The 15,749-nt window shown below is 41.5% G+C and overlaps 1 protein-coding gene across 1 annotated transcript in view; it reads left to right on the top strand.

Moving 5' to 3' along the window:
- Positions 1-8,587: 8,587 nt before the first annotated feature.
- The window catches only part of LOC310964431 (solute carrier family 24 member 2), a 43,521-nt gene continuing 36,359 nt past the window's right edge, over positions 8,588-15,749 (top strand). The window contains exon 1 of the mRNA XM_083937560.1: positions 8,588-9,469. Within this exon, the coding sequence (XP_083793686.1) occupies positions 8,594-9,469 (876 nt within the window). The 5' untranslated portion in view covers positions 8,588-8,593. The remainder of the gene's footprint in view (positions 9,470-15,749) is intronic.

Here is a 15,749-nt window from a genome sequence, read left to right as displayed (position 1 = left end):
CTCTCTCTCTCTCTCTCTCTCTCTCTCTCTCTCTCTCTCTCTCTCTCTCTCTCTCTCTCTCTCTTGCTCTCATGCAAACACAATATTCTATGAGGTGGTCAGAAGTTTGCAAAGGCATACAGAGAAATAGGAGACATTTTCCTTTTGGCATAGCCTAGTATATTCATGTACATAAAACCTTGTTTCAACATTCTTCTAGATTTAATTTTGCAGAAATTAAAATGTTCTTTCTTCATTATCTTAACCCGATCAAGACCATATTTGTTTGTTTTAAAATGCTTTATAAGTAATCTGTAAGGGCATTTAAGATCAATGCTATTGAAATGATCCTTCTAATTTTTAATATAAGATGTCAAACATATCGTGCCTTAATAATCTTCATAAAATACTTCAATGTATTAATCATTTCTTGGCAAAACAAGAACTATTCACACTGAGAGCCAATATCCACCTACTAAAAATCTGCAACATACACACCGTTACCCTAAAAATGAGAGCAATAGCTCAGAATGGCTCCCTATCAAAGAGGTGCTGTGTCACAAAAAGACATTTGCCAAACTCAACCAACAGATGGTGAGCTTGGCATCCTTTATAGATGACGCATTTTGCAAAGGCAAAGTTCATGACAACGCAAGGCTCTGTACAATGTTTGGCACATTCTGCATCCGTTTTAAGGGCATGAAGCTTACTGTCTGGTTTAATGCTTAACGTAGTTAGTTTGGTTTTTGACAGTGACAAACTAATAAATACTACTGAATTAAGCTTTACTCACAATAAATATGTAGTATTTTACAATTGGTGCATTAACGTGGTCAAGTTGGAACAATATTCAGATTTTTGGTTTTGTGAGAGACAACCGAGTCTAGAGTATATGTGAGCGAAGCATACAGTATATTATAGGTTTCCAAGTTTATAGGTCTTTAGGTCTCCTTAATGTTTAAGGTCCCATATTATGCTCATTTTCAGGTTCATACTTATATTTTGGGTTTCTACTAGAACATGTTTACATGCTTTAATGTTAAAAAACGCATTCGTTTTCTCATACTGTCTGTCTGAATATACCTGTTTTCACCCTCTGTCTGAAACACCCCATTTTAGCACCTAATAATAATAATTATCATGATAATAATAATAATAATAATCATAATAATGATAATAATGATGATAATAATAATAATAATAATAATAATAATAATAATAATAATAATAATAATAATAATAATAATAATAAAACATGGAAATCTCATCTTTGACGATATGGGACCTTTTAAGTCACACACATGAGCAGTGAGATTTGCCCAAGACATTTTGTGGGAGTGTGTGATGAGCATCAACATGAACCCTCCTCTTCTCTGTGCACGCACTGTTTTTTGATTGGAAATGTTGATGACCTCTCAAGGTCCAAGCTTGTTCTGCTTGTTCTGCATGTTCTGTTAAGGGATTGATTTGATTAAGTCCAGATGTCATGCAACCTGAGATTAACCCATTCTTGACCAAAATCAAGGTCTTTTACAAAGGATGCCAAGGAGAGATTTGGGCCGACTCCAAGGGACACTGTGGCAGACTCATACACACATGGCCAAATAATTAGTAACATCTGCAGACGGTCTGTTTTAATCTTGTTAGATGTGATTATTCTAAAAGACATCTCTATGTAATATTAGATTTAGATCTTGATCCAACAAAATATCAATACATTCATGATGGTAAGATAAATATAAAAGTTTATTTACTGTTTAATCATCTGACTACTACTCACATTTAGAGTGCCCTAACACCTGCAGCCCCTGCCTTTCAATTGGTATTGACTAGTCAAAGATGAACCACATCACCTTAAGTGCACTTGATTACGCAAGCTCCGACCCCCCCTCCACATCTCCTTGGGCCTTCTGTGTAATCTGCTGAGATTTAAACCTGCTGCTCCTGTTTAATAAATCCACTGCGATTAAAATAGGATTACAGCTCTGCTTTCGCCTTCCTAATGACATCAGAGCATGAAACATTTTTCAACTTTTTTTTTCTGTTTTTCAGTTGTCGGGTGTTTGCCCGAGCTCACTAACCAGACAGGCAGCAATAATTTTCAACTTCTTCCCCCTCCCTGAAACCTCATCTCGGCAGCCCAGCAGGTCTGCCTCTCTGTGCAGCTGTTGACACAAGGATTAACCTTATAATGCAGCACACATCCTGTATCAATGCTGTCCTCCTTCACATCAGACTTTTCAATGACACATCATAACCAAAGAAAATATGCTCCAGTGTCAGGCTGTGGTTTGCTTGAACTGTGAAACCTTTGAAAGGAATTGCCTGTACCAAAGCAAACATAGCAATCTGATTATTGCTTTGTGGCCACATCTCATGGATGTAAAACCATTACAAATAATCAGCATATTCAGCTATTAAATGTCATAAGGCAGCACTTCACATGTGTGCAGATCAATAATACAACTCTTTTGTCCTGTTTGTTCTTATGTAGCATTGTCTTGCAATAGTTAAATGATGCAAGGCCAAAGATTGATTGGATTTTTACAATAGCTAAGCTCATGGCCCCATCAAAGAAATCCACTTAAGATAATGTATTCTACTTTAATACGCAACGTAGCTTAACAGTCTAATGTTGATGTGAAGTGTCATTTCTGTAGAATTCCTTTTTTTTTTAATTGAAATTTCTCAACAAAGATTGGTTTGCTGTGGAATTTGGTACAAACATTTGTATTCCCTTCAGAATGAATTGTAATAACTTTGGGGATCCCCTGACTTTTCAAATAGCGCCATCATCAGGTCAAAATGTCAAATGTCCACATTTCAGTTTGTCCAGTTCTTGGTTAATGACAAAATACCTTCAAATAATGGAACTCGCCTTATCATCAGCTATAATTTGGGTTCAGCGTTGATTAGCAACTGTTAGCGTGCTAAAATGCTACACTAAGATTGTCAACTGTCAGCAAGTTAGCCAGTTAAAACACCACTGTGTAAGTACAGCCTCAAGCACAGAGTCGCATGGCTGTAAGCTCTTTGTCTTGTTAGAAGGAAGAAAAGAATATTATAAATGCAGTGTCCTGAAATTAAGAAGTACTTCATGATTAAATAGAACACATTTCCCACCAGAAGTTATTTCTGACAGCTTTTTCGATGATCCATAGAAACTCTGGGACATAAACTCAGTATTCCTAAACAATAAAACAACATTTCAAACAAAATACCGTAAAACATTTAAGTGAAACATGGAACCATATCCAGAGTAAATGTAATATTTCAGGTGCTGCTGAACTTATTTTTGTATTTCAGAATTCCTGCACTGCGTTTACATGGACCACCAATAAAAAAAGTAGGGTCTCCCTTTCAGACTGTGGGCTGGTATCTAATCAACTCCGGCACTTAGTGATCAGACCTGGATTATCAATGTGTTAATCCCTTTAGAGCAACTGCTAAAAATGAATATTCCCATCCATATATACCCTATATAGCTTTTGTGTTATAACTCAAAGGCCATTTGTCTTCTGGAATACATTTTCTCAGCTGTTTTAAGAGCTTCATTGATTCACTATTTACTTTCTGAGCATCCCATTGGTGCCTGTGCCCATTTTGTTTTGCTGACCGTATTTTCCTAAGGGGCAGGTGGTCTGACCAAGCCTCTTTGTACAGACTTGTGTTGGTGATGGGGGGGTTGCTAATATGAGGCTTTCAACATCTAATCCGGAGCAAGTCTCTTAGAAAAAGCTTATCTTGGGACTCTCCAGTTTCACTGCTTTTCTCATGTACAGGACCAAACCGCTCTCACCATTCGTTAATACCTGAAATGACTTGTTTAGCTTTGTTGAGCTAATTCAATACCTCGCTTCAGTCAATTGTCCTTCCCTCTTCACCGGAAAAAACTTGCTTGGTTATCATCACACTATCTGCCCCCCACTGCCCCTACCCCATTGCTGACAAATCCATACAACTATGTGGGACACAAAGGCTCGGATTTAGCTGCCGGGCCAAAGCGAGTGTGGGCCGGGTGGGGGGCAGGGCCAGCATGGAAATTTCTGTTGTTTTCACAGCACAGATTTCAGACAAATCAAAACAATTGCCCCCGTCACCCCTCCAAAACCCCTCCCTCCCAAACACATCCCACATGTCATCACTTTTATGCTGGAAATGCAGCCAGATCAGGAGTGCGACAGTGTGGAGGAGAGCTGGTGTGCACTGTGGGGCCATTGTTTGAAAAAGAGCTGACAAGGGCCTGGATGGGGATCTCATTTGATAGGCAAAAATATTGACAGATCTTATTCGAAGGGCTGGGGTCACAGGCTCCGATCGCACTTTATGATGACGATGTGTACTGATCAGATGCATGTGCTCATGCAGCTGTGTATCATTTTAAACAAACAGATCAGCTATTGTGACAGCCCTTGTGTGCTGTACAGTCTGTATTCAAACCATTGTTTTGATTTACTATCACATTTCCCCAGAGGCCAGAGTATACACAAGGTCAACGCACCTGTAATGAATCCCAACTTTGACTTAGCCTCGCTAATCATTTAAAATAAATGGTTAAAGAAAACACTCACCACCGTACATTTCAAAAAGCAACATAGCCTACAGGGACTGGTAGAGGGGGAGTCAAATGTGTCTTTCAAGAAAAGGGGATGTAAGATGTTGACCCAAATTAATTATTTTCTCCGATTTAGAAGCACACACCTGAATATTCTTATTATGAATGGTCGAATGATACTGCATTGCTTTAAATGTTGCTGCCTAAGGATTTGTAGGATGGCACTATCCCTTTTCCTTTCGTAAAGGATGGTCCAGTGTATCCTATGCTAAAGGAGATCATATCTAAAGCATTGAGGTACCGTTTCTTATCACTTCCTTACTTCCGGGTCATTTCACTCAATTAGGAACCTTCCCAAGCAAAAAGAATTATTCAACTGCAGCCCGTGTGTGAAGTCGATGGAATGCCCCGTAATTCAGCTGGTTCAGTAATAAACAAACCTGCCTCACACCCCGGCCTTATCATCTCAACCATCTGATCTATGATGTAGCCTACTCATGTGTTCATTCACCAATCAAATCCTCATTTTAATCAGCGTGACAGGACAGCCTCCAGTTTCTTGTGGAAAAACTCTGGACTGGGTGGTGATTAGGCTCAGTGTCATAGTGGGGCAATCAAACTCAATCACTTTGGAACAACATGAGTCGTCTTCTGGGCTCAGAAGTGTGACAACATTGACTTGCACATCCTGTGAGATGGAAATATGATTGACACTACACAATGGAGGTTAAGTCTTCACGCTTAAAGGAATAGTTTATTTGCTTTCTTTCGAAACGTAGCTAGATAAAAAGATCGATACCACCCTCACATTCGTCTGGTTAAAAAAATGTCAAAATATTGCTTTAGGGAATGTTTTGATAGTAATTACAGATGAGATTTCTAACAAATTAAGTTATAACAAATCAACTAGCTTCGCTTGAAAACTCTAGACCGATATGAGCCTCAACGGATAGTTGTCAAATAACATCTGACTATTGATAATCTGGTAACTCAAGTCAATACTGTCGGCCTCTGTGTTTCCTGTTAGGTAACAAGAGGCAGCTACAGTGGGGAGGAGATGAGAATAGGGGAGAAGGCCAATCAATGAGGTCATTGAATCATGATTTATTATACAGCACCAGGCCATTAGTGTCGTACATACTTTGTCACACTATGTAGAGATTGCATGTCCACGTCTATCCAACAGGGTTTGGCCTGTCGACTTATGCTAAGTGGTTGGGTGGCTTTATTTGACGCGAGGGGGGACACATGGTGACCCGAGGGGCTCTAGGGATGATGGTTATGTCAGATGAAGTCATATATTGGTTGACATAATCAAAATGAAGAGAACAGGCAAATAGTTTCAGCATGGTCTTTTAATGTTTACTCTCGCATTTGTTGATGTGTGGGGATGAGAAGATCGATACCAACGTGTACATCTGTTCTTTCAATGAGAACAACCCCTAAACTCAGAAACTGTCTCTTTAATACTTTCTTCTAAGGAATAAAGGAAATAATTAGTAATAAGTAGTGAACTTTAGGAGTGCCGTCAGAGAGATTTTGTTTCTTTACAATATTGTACAAAATGCACACAGCCCGTATTCAGTTGTGATGTCACAATTATACTATATATAGATAGAAAGTGCTGCTACAGTGCTGTTACAGTCATTCCCCGTCTGCAATGACAGTGCAGAGAGACACTTACAAAGCAGATACAGAAGACCCAGAATGCTGACCAATCAGAGCAGATTGGGCTTTTTCAGGAGGGGGACTTTAAGAGACAGAAGCTAAAAGGGAGTGTTTTAGTTTGGCCAAGGCTGAATACAGATTTATTCAGACAGACGGTATGAGAAAAATAATGTGTTGTTTAACATGTTCTGTCACAGTAGAAACCCAAAATACAAGTATGAACCTGTAAATTAGCATAAAATGGGACCTTTAACCTATCCTATCTCCTAGCAGTTTCCTGGTGGCATAACCACACAAGCATTCCTTTAAAATGAAATATTATACTCTAGCTCAGTGATGCTGCACCTCAGGTTGCACGTTACAGTGTCCAGGGGAGAAAGGGATCGGCCACTCGCATGTAACCTTGAAATGACCTAAGGCGTGGCTCCACATGAATCTGCAACTGAGCTGAAGCATACCCACCTGTTCCGTCATCAGAGGCATAAAACAAAGAAATCAGTGGAAATACTGCCTTTGCTGTGTAACCACGGCAACTCCTCCCTCAAAATGCAACATCACCAAAGCCCCCACCGCGTGAAGCCAGCGGGAAAGGATGCGCCGTCTGCCGCTTACCTGGCTTTATTAATAAACCAAGCGGTTCACGTGGTCAGCCCTGCCCAGCGCGATATTCTGCTACATTTGCAAGGTATTTTCGACCGGGTGATTTTTTTCTCTTTTTTTCCCCCTCTCCTCTCATCCGAGACGGGAGGGATGCTGCTGCTGATGATGATGCTGATGTGAGGGAGAGAGGTGAGCGCAGTTGGCAAAGCATTTTTTCCCCCTCTCCTCTAAAGCTCCTCCTCTATCGTCGGAGAGCGGAGACCGGTCACATTTTTGCTCAATGAGAGCAAGAGGGCACCGGTGAGGATTTCCTAATTTCAACCTGCTGCTGTGCCGTGCGGCTTTGTTTCTCGCCTCTGTCAAAGGTAAGACATGCCACCGTCTGCAGCGTCTCCACGCGTCATGCGCCCATCCAGGGGAACTAATGTTGGGCTGTTTTGGTCGGAGATGCTGGTTAGCCATTTGTTGTGTGATGATCCAGCTGAAAGGGCGAAAGCATTATTGAAGGGCAGACAGGGAAAAGAGTTGTCAGTGGAACTGCCATCGCACATAAGCCGTCCAGCTTAAAGGCTGCAGGCTGTGCATCATTGAAAAGTCAAACAGGACAGTGTGTGTGTGTGTGTGTGTGTGTGTGTGTGTGTGTGTGTGTGTGTGTGTGTGTGTGTGTGTGTGTGTGTGTGTGTGTGTGTGTGTGTGTGTGTGTGTGTGTGTGTGTGTGTGTGTGTGTGTGTGTGTGTGTGTGTGTGTGTGTTTTCTGTGCTTTTACCTGAGCAGCAGCGTCATAGCGTTAACCATTTTCACTGACCGCAGCCAAGTGATGTCCGTTAACCGTCGGCCTTCACGTTGTTCTCCCAGGTAAAAACAGCAGGGTTTATTTGATTGCAAGTCGTCACAATTAAAAATATAGTACGCAGCTAATGTCAATGTAATAAGGTCACATAATGACCACAAAGCAGCTTAATGTTCAAACTTGAACATTGTAATGAATTCTTGATTTCGTCTTAATTAGATATTTATTACAGAGTGCAGTGGGAGAATACTGAGACCAACAACTCAAGATATGCATTGGATTGGCGTTTTAAGCTGACTATTTTAACATGTCTACATAACTGGGGATTTCTAAATATCCAGGCTCCATGTAGTATTTTTGGCGGTGGTCATGAATATTAAATTCTTGATTTGTAGCCGACTTTTCCACAGCAACAATGATCATGGGTTAACAGTTGTGTATAAGGCTACTTTGAAAAACATATAAAGGCAAAACTGAATAGTCATTGTTTTATTTGAAAAGAGAAAAGCAGATAGCACACATTTGAGAATTTTTTTTAATCAAATGTCTTACATAATAGAGGCCAAAATTGACAAAGGTGAACTTTCTGATGATTAAGTCATCAATTAACCAACTAGATGTCTGTCCTGTTTAACTTTGTACCATCACTGTTTAAACTGAAAAAGCAGAATCTTTAAACCTTGTTTACTTAACATCAAAACATCCTTTTTTAAATTTGATTGTATTTTGATGTTGATTTTACAATCTTTAGTTTCTTTCCTGGTTCAATAATTAATTGTATTCATTCTGTTGACATTGTCCAGCAGAGGCTAATATGAAGACATCATTTGGCAAACCAGACCCTGGAAAGCACCTACAATCATTTTAACACATTTGAAACTGAAGACAACACCATGCATTGTCTCCGGTAAAACCTGCTCCCCGCTCTCCCCTCTTCCTACCCAGACATTGAGAGTGAGGACACCACGAGCTGCACAGACATGGGTTCAGATCAACCCTGCATGGATTCATTAGAGAGAAGGCCCATGGCGGGTACTGCCTGTAAGCGGCAGGCCTACCGGTGTCTACGGAAAAAGCTGAGGCCAGTGCGAATCATAGGGTTCATGGTCAGCCTGGTGGCCGTAAGTGCTGTCTCCATCAGTGCCTTGACCTGGAGCTCAGGGGGTTTCAGTGAGCCCCCCCAGGACAGTCTCGACCAGTCGGCCCCCCACAGGACTCTACTTTTCACCCAACATCAGAGAGACTCCAATGATTCAGCCGACATGCCAATAGCCATGAAATCTTCAGCAGGTAGCAACACAAGCCAGGGGGACTACCCACCAGACATTTTCAGCCTTAATGAGAGGCGCCAAGGAGCAGTGGTCCTCCACATGTTTGGCATGATCTACATGTTCATTGCCTTAGCCATAGTTTGTGACGAGTTCTTCGTCCCAGCGCTCACAGTCATCACAGAGAAACTGACCATTTCGGATGACGTAGCGGGTGCCACCTTCATGGCAGCAGGCGGCTCAGCCCCGGAGCTCTTCACCTCCATCATCGGCGTCTTCATCTCACACAGCAACGTGGGCATCGGGACCATCGTAGGCTCGGCCGTCTTCAACATCCTCTTTGTGATCGGGATGTGTGCCATCTTCTCCAAAGAGATCCTCAACCTAACATGGTGGCCACTCTTCCGAGACGTCTCCTTCTACATCCTGGATCTGATCATGCTCATCATCTTCTTCCTGGATAACTTCATCTCCATGTGGGAAAGTGTCACGCTGCTCTCAGCCTACGCCGCCTACGTGATCTTCATGAAGTGCAACAGCACAGTTGAGAGATTCGCGAAAAATTGCATGAACAAGAACCAAGTGGTAGAAGTAGAAGTACAGCCCAAGGTGAGTTGGTTTCTTGATCCATATTATTTTTCTCCCACTTCGCCTTCAACACCATCTCCTCTGAAAATACAATTTTATATGAAATGTCAGACTATGAGGAAGTTACAGGTGTGCAGTAATGAGTTTTAGGATTTGGGCTGATAGAAATGACCTTCCATGTCTCCTCTGGCATGTGAACACACACTCATCCTTTTACACATCATGCCGCTGATTTGTTATTTTAATGAAGTCAGATTTACTGTGATGACATTTTTGAGACATGCCTTTAATTCCATGCATCTTTTTTTGTTCTCATCGATTTAATGAGCATTTTCAGATACCCACACTCTTAGATAATTCAAAATGCAACAAACAATGCCAAACATATTTTACGAGACTGACTTATGGCATACATCTTTGTTAATTTGAATCTCAGTGGGTGTTAAGTAAGGAGTACTTTCAACAACTAAACTGACCATTGTGCATTAATGGGGTTTAAACAATGCTATGCAGGGCTGGCATACACTATTCCACTGTGGGATTATATAAAACAGAGTCAAATGTGTAATTCTGGGTTAAGCTCTACAAATTGTGTCCCGATCTGACAAACAAATCCCTTCGGAAAAAATCTCAAGCTATTTTTTTCCCCAGTTAAAGATGTTCCACAGTAATACAGTATTTAAATAGTAACATGCAAACCACATACAGCATGACGAGGTAAACGCGCAGTAAATGGCTTCAGGATCGTTGCAGTAGTCTTGTCTGTTCTCCGCGTTTCCTCCATATTTTCCCTCAGGGTTGGTTCTTCATGTGCAGTCGTTCAGTACAAAATTTTGCTCAATAGCACAAAGCGAATACTCCATAGAATAAAAAAAAACAACATAGAAATAGTTGTCACTTCATATAACATTCGTCCCCTCAATGACAATTGAGGTCAAAATACATTGCAGTGCAATTTGATACCGGTGTAGAGATTATCCAGACGGATTTAGATTTCTTTGTGACATGAGATGGAAATGAATTTTTGTGGAAGTTGTATTGTAAAGCTTTAATTAAATCAGGATTTATTCTAAGTACATAAAGGATATTCAAACTGCAGGTTTCCCAATATGGGGCGGGTTGGACTCTCAAAGAAGCCAACATAGCCCTTTGATTTGCAGTGTGTAAACCATAATGCTAAAATTCGAGCCTCTCTTCGTTTAAAAAGCAAACATGACAACAGTTATTTTGTCTGGCCTCTATTCTGCCGGACTCGTTTGATTTAAGGCTTCTGTGCAAGAAAAGACTGAGAATTGTGGTGCACAGGCTGAGTGCCAGAGAAGACTGAGGTGACCTTGAGCTGCAATGGATTCTGGGTATTTTGGTCAACTGTGTGTGTGTGTGTGTGTGTGTGTGTGTGTGTGTGTGTGTGTGTGTGTGTGTGTGTGTGTGTGTGTGTGTGTGTGTGTGTGTGTGTGTGTGTGTGTGTGTGTGTGTGTGTGTGTGTGTGTGTGTGTGTGTGTGTGTGTGTGTGTGTGTGTGTGTGTGTGTGTGTGTGTATGTTGAAAAATAACTTTTGATGGGAGGGGGGGGGGGGGTAGTGCGAGACAGATGAGTCGATCAAACCCCACCGTCATGTCTAATCTGCTACGACGCTTACAGCAGATTCAGCCTCTCCTCTCCTTGCATTGTGGGTAACAATCCCATGGCTGCCCCTCTTAGCACCCTGCTTTGAAAACATAGAATGGAAGAATTAAAGGAAACATGTACGAAATTACAGTACTACAACCTATTTTATTTAGTAGATAGGGTCTACGGGGTTAATAGAACTATAAAGGCACAAACATTATTAGAACATAATCATCTAAACACCCTTTTTTAATCAAGCTTAGACACTTTGGGGACGTGTGTATTTCAAGACACGCGTGTTATTTTGAGATTTAATTGGCAATTTAGCAGGTGTGTGTGTGTGTGTGTGTGTGCGTGTGTGTGTGTGTGTGTGTGTGTGTGTGTGTGTGTGTGTGTGTGTGTGTGTGTGTGTGTGTGTGTGTGTGTGTGTGTGTGTGTGTGTGTGTTAGTTAATGGAGAGTAAAACAGGATAGCAAGGACACGTGTGCTGCTAAGTATGATCGAGGGTCTGGTTTTGTGCTCTTTTGTCTTTCTATTTTTAAGTGACATTCACCCCTTTGAACTGAGAGCAAGTTTTTTGCACAAGTTAATCATTTCACTTTCATGACTGAGCTCCAAGTTGTCCTTAATCCTCCATACATTACCGTCCAGGTGTAAAGTATTGCACTGTGAGGACAATAGGGTGTTATTTTGACACCATGCCTTTGAACTAAGCACTTGATTAAAATGGGCTTCCCTGAGATTATTTCATGCATTATGATATTGGGACGACCCCGTTTGTGTGTTACATTGCTTCCATAGACAGAAACACTGACAGTCAGCAGAAAAAAAGAAGTGGTGTTATGGTGTCACCCTAAGGATAAAAGTGTGTAGGTTGATTGGTTGATAATTGGCAGGTGGCCATCAACAATGCAAGCTATAAATACCGTGTAAAATTCAATTCTGAGAGTACCATGGACAGCAGTGTGATGTTCTGCATTTAGCAGTCATCAGTCACTTTTGTACTGTCTGCGACCGCTGCCTTTCATCTCACTGCAGCACTGCTTGTACAGTACTGCATTATTTCTTTTATTTTTATTGACATGAAAAGTTTCTTTTGTGAAACTTGTTTGTTCTGCTCCCAGTACCATAAAAATAGCCGGCTTTGTTTCTCTTATTTTCTCAGGAATAATGCCTTAGCTCCCAGGCAGAGTGTTAAATGGTGAGAGGAGGGCTTGCTTTTCCATCATTTGACAGATCAGAGGTGTCATTTTTTTTTAGCCCAGGGATGAGGTGTAACATTATCAATACAACACAAACAGAACTGTCACATCTCAGTTTGGATGCTAGGTATATTTAAAGCCATTGTTTTACTGCAGTTAAGTGAATGGTCAGCCTCATTATGTAATCTGCAATAATCTCTCAATCCAGTTAACACGACCATGAAAGCTCCATAATTCCATGCACTTAGACTGACTTGGAATTACGGCAAAATCAGATATCAAAGGCCTTTGCTTTCAGCACATTACATTTTAATAATAATAAACAATACATTTTATTTATATGGCACAATGCATACATACCATGCAACACAAAGTACTTAACATAAAACCAGATTAACATACCATTTATTATAAGACAATAGAAGTAATGAAAATAAAATTGAATATCAGGAGAAATGAATGGGAAAAAAAAAGATTTGTCTGAAGATTTCGTTTGAAAGTGTCAACAGATGTCGAGCTCCTAAGACCTTTGGGGTCACAATTAACAAAGGTTGCCTCTATGTGCCTTTTTAGTTCTGACCAAAGGAAAAATCAAGAGGTTTGTGTTTGAGGATCTGAGGGACGTCACAGACTCATATGTCTCAACCATGTCAGACAGATGAGACAGGGCTAATGTCTCCCATACATGGTACAACATTTCCCTTCCATACATGTAGCACACAATAGGAGATTCTCTGTGTATACCTACTGTTAGTACTTTGGTTTAGTCGAGTGGTGGCGCCTGGGTAGAGCGTGCAAGAGGCTTGACATGATGCAAATAACACCGTGGTCATGTAGCCGGTTAATAATTTGGTCATAAACAACCAAGTTTCTTGCCGTTCCTTTAATTTGCCTGACGGTTTTTGCATCAGCCCTTACCAACAGAAGATCCCGAATCTCGGTGTCTCTCTAGTTAGACATGTTCGTCGCTGTCTTCATGTAAAACATATAAAACAGGTTTTGGGTGGAAACTTCATCAACATGCCCACTTCCCTTGCAGTAAATACACCACCCATGTATGTGAGGCTATATTCCGACATGTAGGAATCCGTGGTGGCTGCTGGTCTTTCAAGGAGGGGAAGCTCATTTTTCCGGCCTACATCATAAATATGTTGGTTTATTTATATGTAAATTCTACCCTTGGTTCTTTTTCAAGAAAATTATCTGTGACCTTGTCGTACCAACTAGGCATCTTTTCCAGGGACTTGACCTGTGTCTTCTCAATGGCCAGCAGAGCTAGGCTGCTTAAACGGCCTTTGCCCAGCTGGAGCTGCTGCGCCAGGCTACTGTGAAGTGGGCTGCCTGTGAGTGTGAGTGATCGTTGCGTGGGGAGAAACTCCGCAGCTGCCGCTGCTCGTTGGGGAAAGAAACCGCAGAGTGACAGAACAGAGTCACCAAACACAACGCTAGTAGTTTTTAACAAAGACAAAGTCGCTAGGGATCGGTAAAGTCTCCGGATCAGTTCAGAACTACGGAATGAAAAACATGGAAAATGCTCCGGTGGATGTTTATTCTTCAAGATCGCTGATTAGCTCTTTTAGCTGTCAATCAAAAAAGGATTCCCTCAGACAGCTCATCCAATCATCATGCAGAAGCCAAGCGTCCAGGCCAGCCCACTGTCCCATAGACGCCCAGAGACCCTGAGCGTCCAATGGGCAGGACAAAGCCCAGCATTTATCCAATGACCGTCTAGTTTGGCTGCAGTGGAACAACCCGCTCTACGCTTCCTCATTGAAGTCAGTAGAAGCTGAGCGTCCCACTTTGTAAAGCGCTGTGGCGCTGTGGGGATGAAAAGGAAGTTGCGCTGGTTACCTGTGATAAGTAGCTGATTCTGAACAAAAGATGAAGGTTTTCTAGTCAATGAAACTACTTAGTAGGTTTTTAGAGCTCTCTCGAAACAGCTGCATGCACCAGCTGGAAACAATGCTAAGAATGCGGTGATTGAAACAGACAGTAAAGTTGTGGAAAATGCTAAAAACCCAGTCAGAGGAACAGCAGCTTTAACTCTAAAGTGGTAGAAAACATCAAGTAATTTTATTAAACCTGTGTAATCCTGCTTCACCGTTGTCTGCTCAGTTGATCCCAGTGCGTGATGTGATTTCATTTGTTCATGTTTGCCCCAAACAAACGTTGGAAGGATGCATTTACCTACTGGTTCTGGCCTGATTGGTGCCTAATACCTTTGTTTACCTAATGAGTGCTTAGCTGCTGGTTAATCTCACAATAAGGGCCCTCTGCCTTAGCCCATCGAGTTACGTTGCCACCTCTGCCACTCTACCTCCCACGAGATGGAACCGTGCAGAATGGCAGTATTTTCCCAGCTCTCATCTACTTTTGTGTACTTTCATGAATGTGTCTTTGGGGATTGAAACATGACCGTTTCCTTCATTCATTTAAAGGGGTATACGGGTTCATACATGTATTTTGGGTTTCTACTAGAACATGTTCACACGCTTTAACGTTAAAAAAACAACATTATTTTTCTCATACTGTCTGTCTGAAAATACTACATGTCCAGTGTTTCCACTGGGATGGAGTTGTAGCAGTGGCAGCAAAGCGCCCCCTGCTGAGAGGGGCTCTTGGGACCCAAGTACATACAGTGTTTTTGTGCACAGAGGTTGGCTTCGGTACGGCACAATTGCACATATACGAGCATTGACGATGGTACTGATGTCTATTTACAGTATATAGGACTGTTCTCAGTGACGGACATTTAAAAAGATGCGCCAAATGGTTTGCGGTGGTCTGATGCGGGGGTGGAGTGTTTAGCATGGATCATCTGGGACAAATGTGAATAGCGCTTAGGCTGGTATTTCTCAACATTACTTCAAAATATTTATGTGGTTATATCGTTGTCATATTGAGACACAATATCACACATCAGAGGATAGTGCTACAGTGTCTAGTAGCATAAACCAATGAACTTCCATGCAACAAATACTACCTTTGTGAGGCTTTCTGAGGTTATAGTTTGTGTTTTTGTTGACTACAGTATATGTCGTGTGCAACTGTTATTCTGACACATCTGTCATGTCAGTCCCATCAGTATTACTGCCAAAGGGTGACTACAGTGTCACACATCTCTGCCCTGTGTGCTAAACGAGTCATTTGTTCAAAGATGCCGTAATTTTACCATACTCTTAATTGTTGCATGTTCTCTTACAGTTAAGCTTCTTAGTTTGGTAGTGTTGTCAGTGTCGACTTGGCCTGAAAGGACTGATTACTGACCATTTGTATTTACAGAACGGCTGAAGGAGGTCACCAACGCATGATGCCTTTTCTGCCCCATCTAAACACGCCTCACACCCACACACTCAGTAAATCCTGATTGTAGAGACACAGTTCAAGGTCATAATAGAGCTAGAGGCTCCTTCCAAGCCTCACACGCTTGGCAGATCATGGCTGTGCAAGATGGAGGTGTATGGATATCTCTAGCTCTTGTTTTTTTCAGC

Source organism: Echiichthys vipera, assembly GCF_963691815.1.
Source record: "Echiichthys vipera genome assembly, chromosome: 22".
Lineage (NCBI taxonomy): Eukaryota > Metazoa > Chordata > Actinopteri > Perciformes > Trachinidae > Echiichthys > Echiichthys vipera.
The sequence above is the reverse complement of the archived record's forward strand: the minus strand, read 5'-3'. Positions and strand labels throughout refer to the sequence as shown.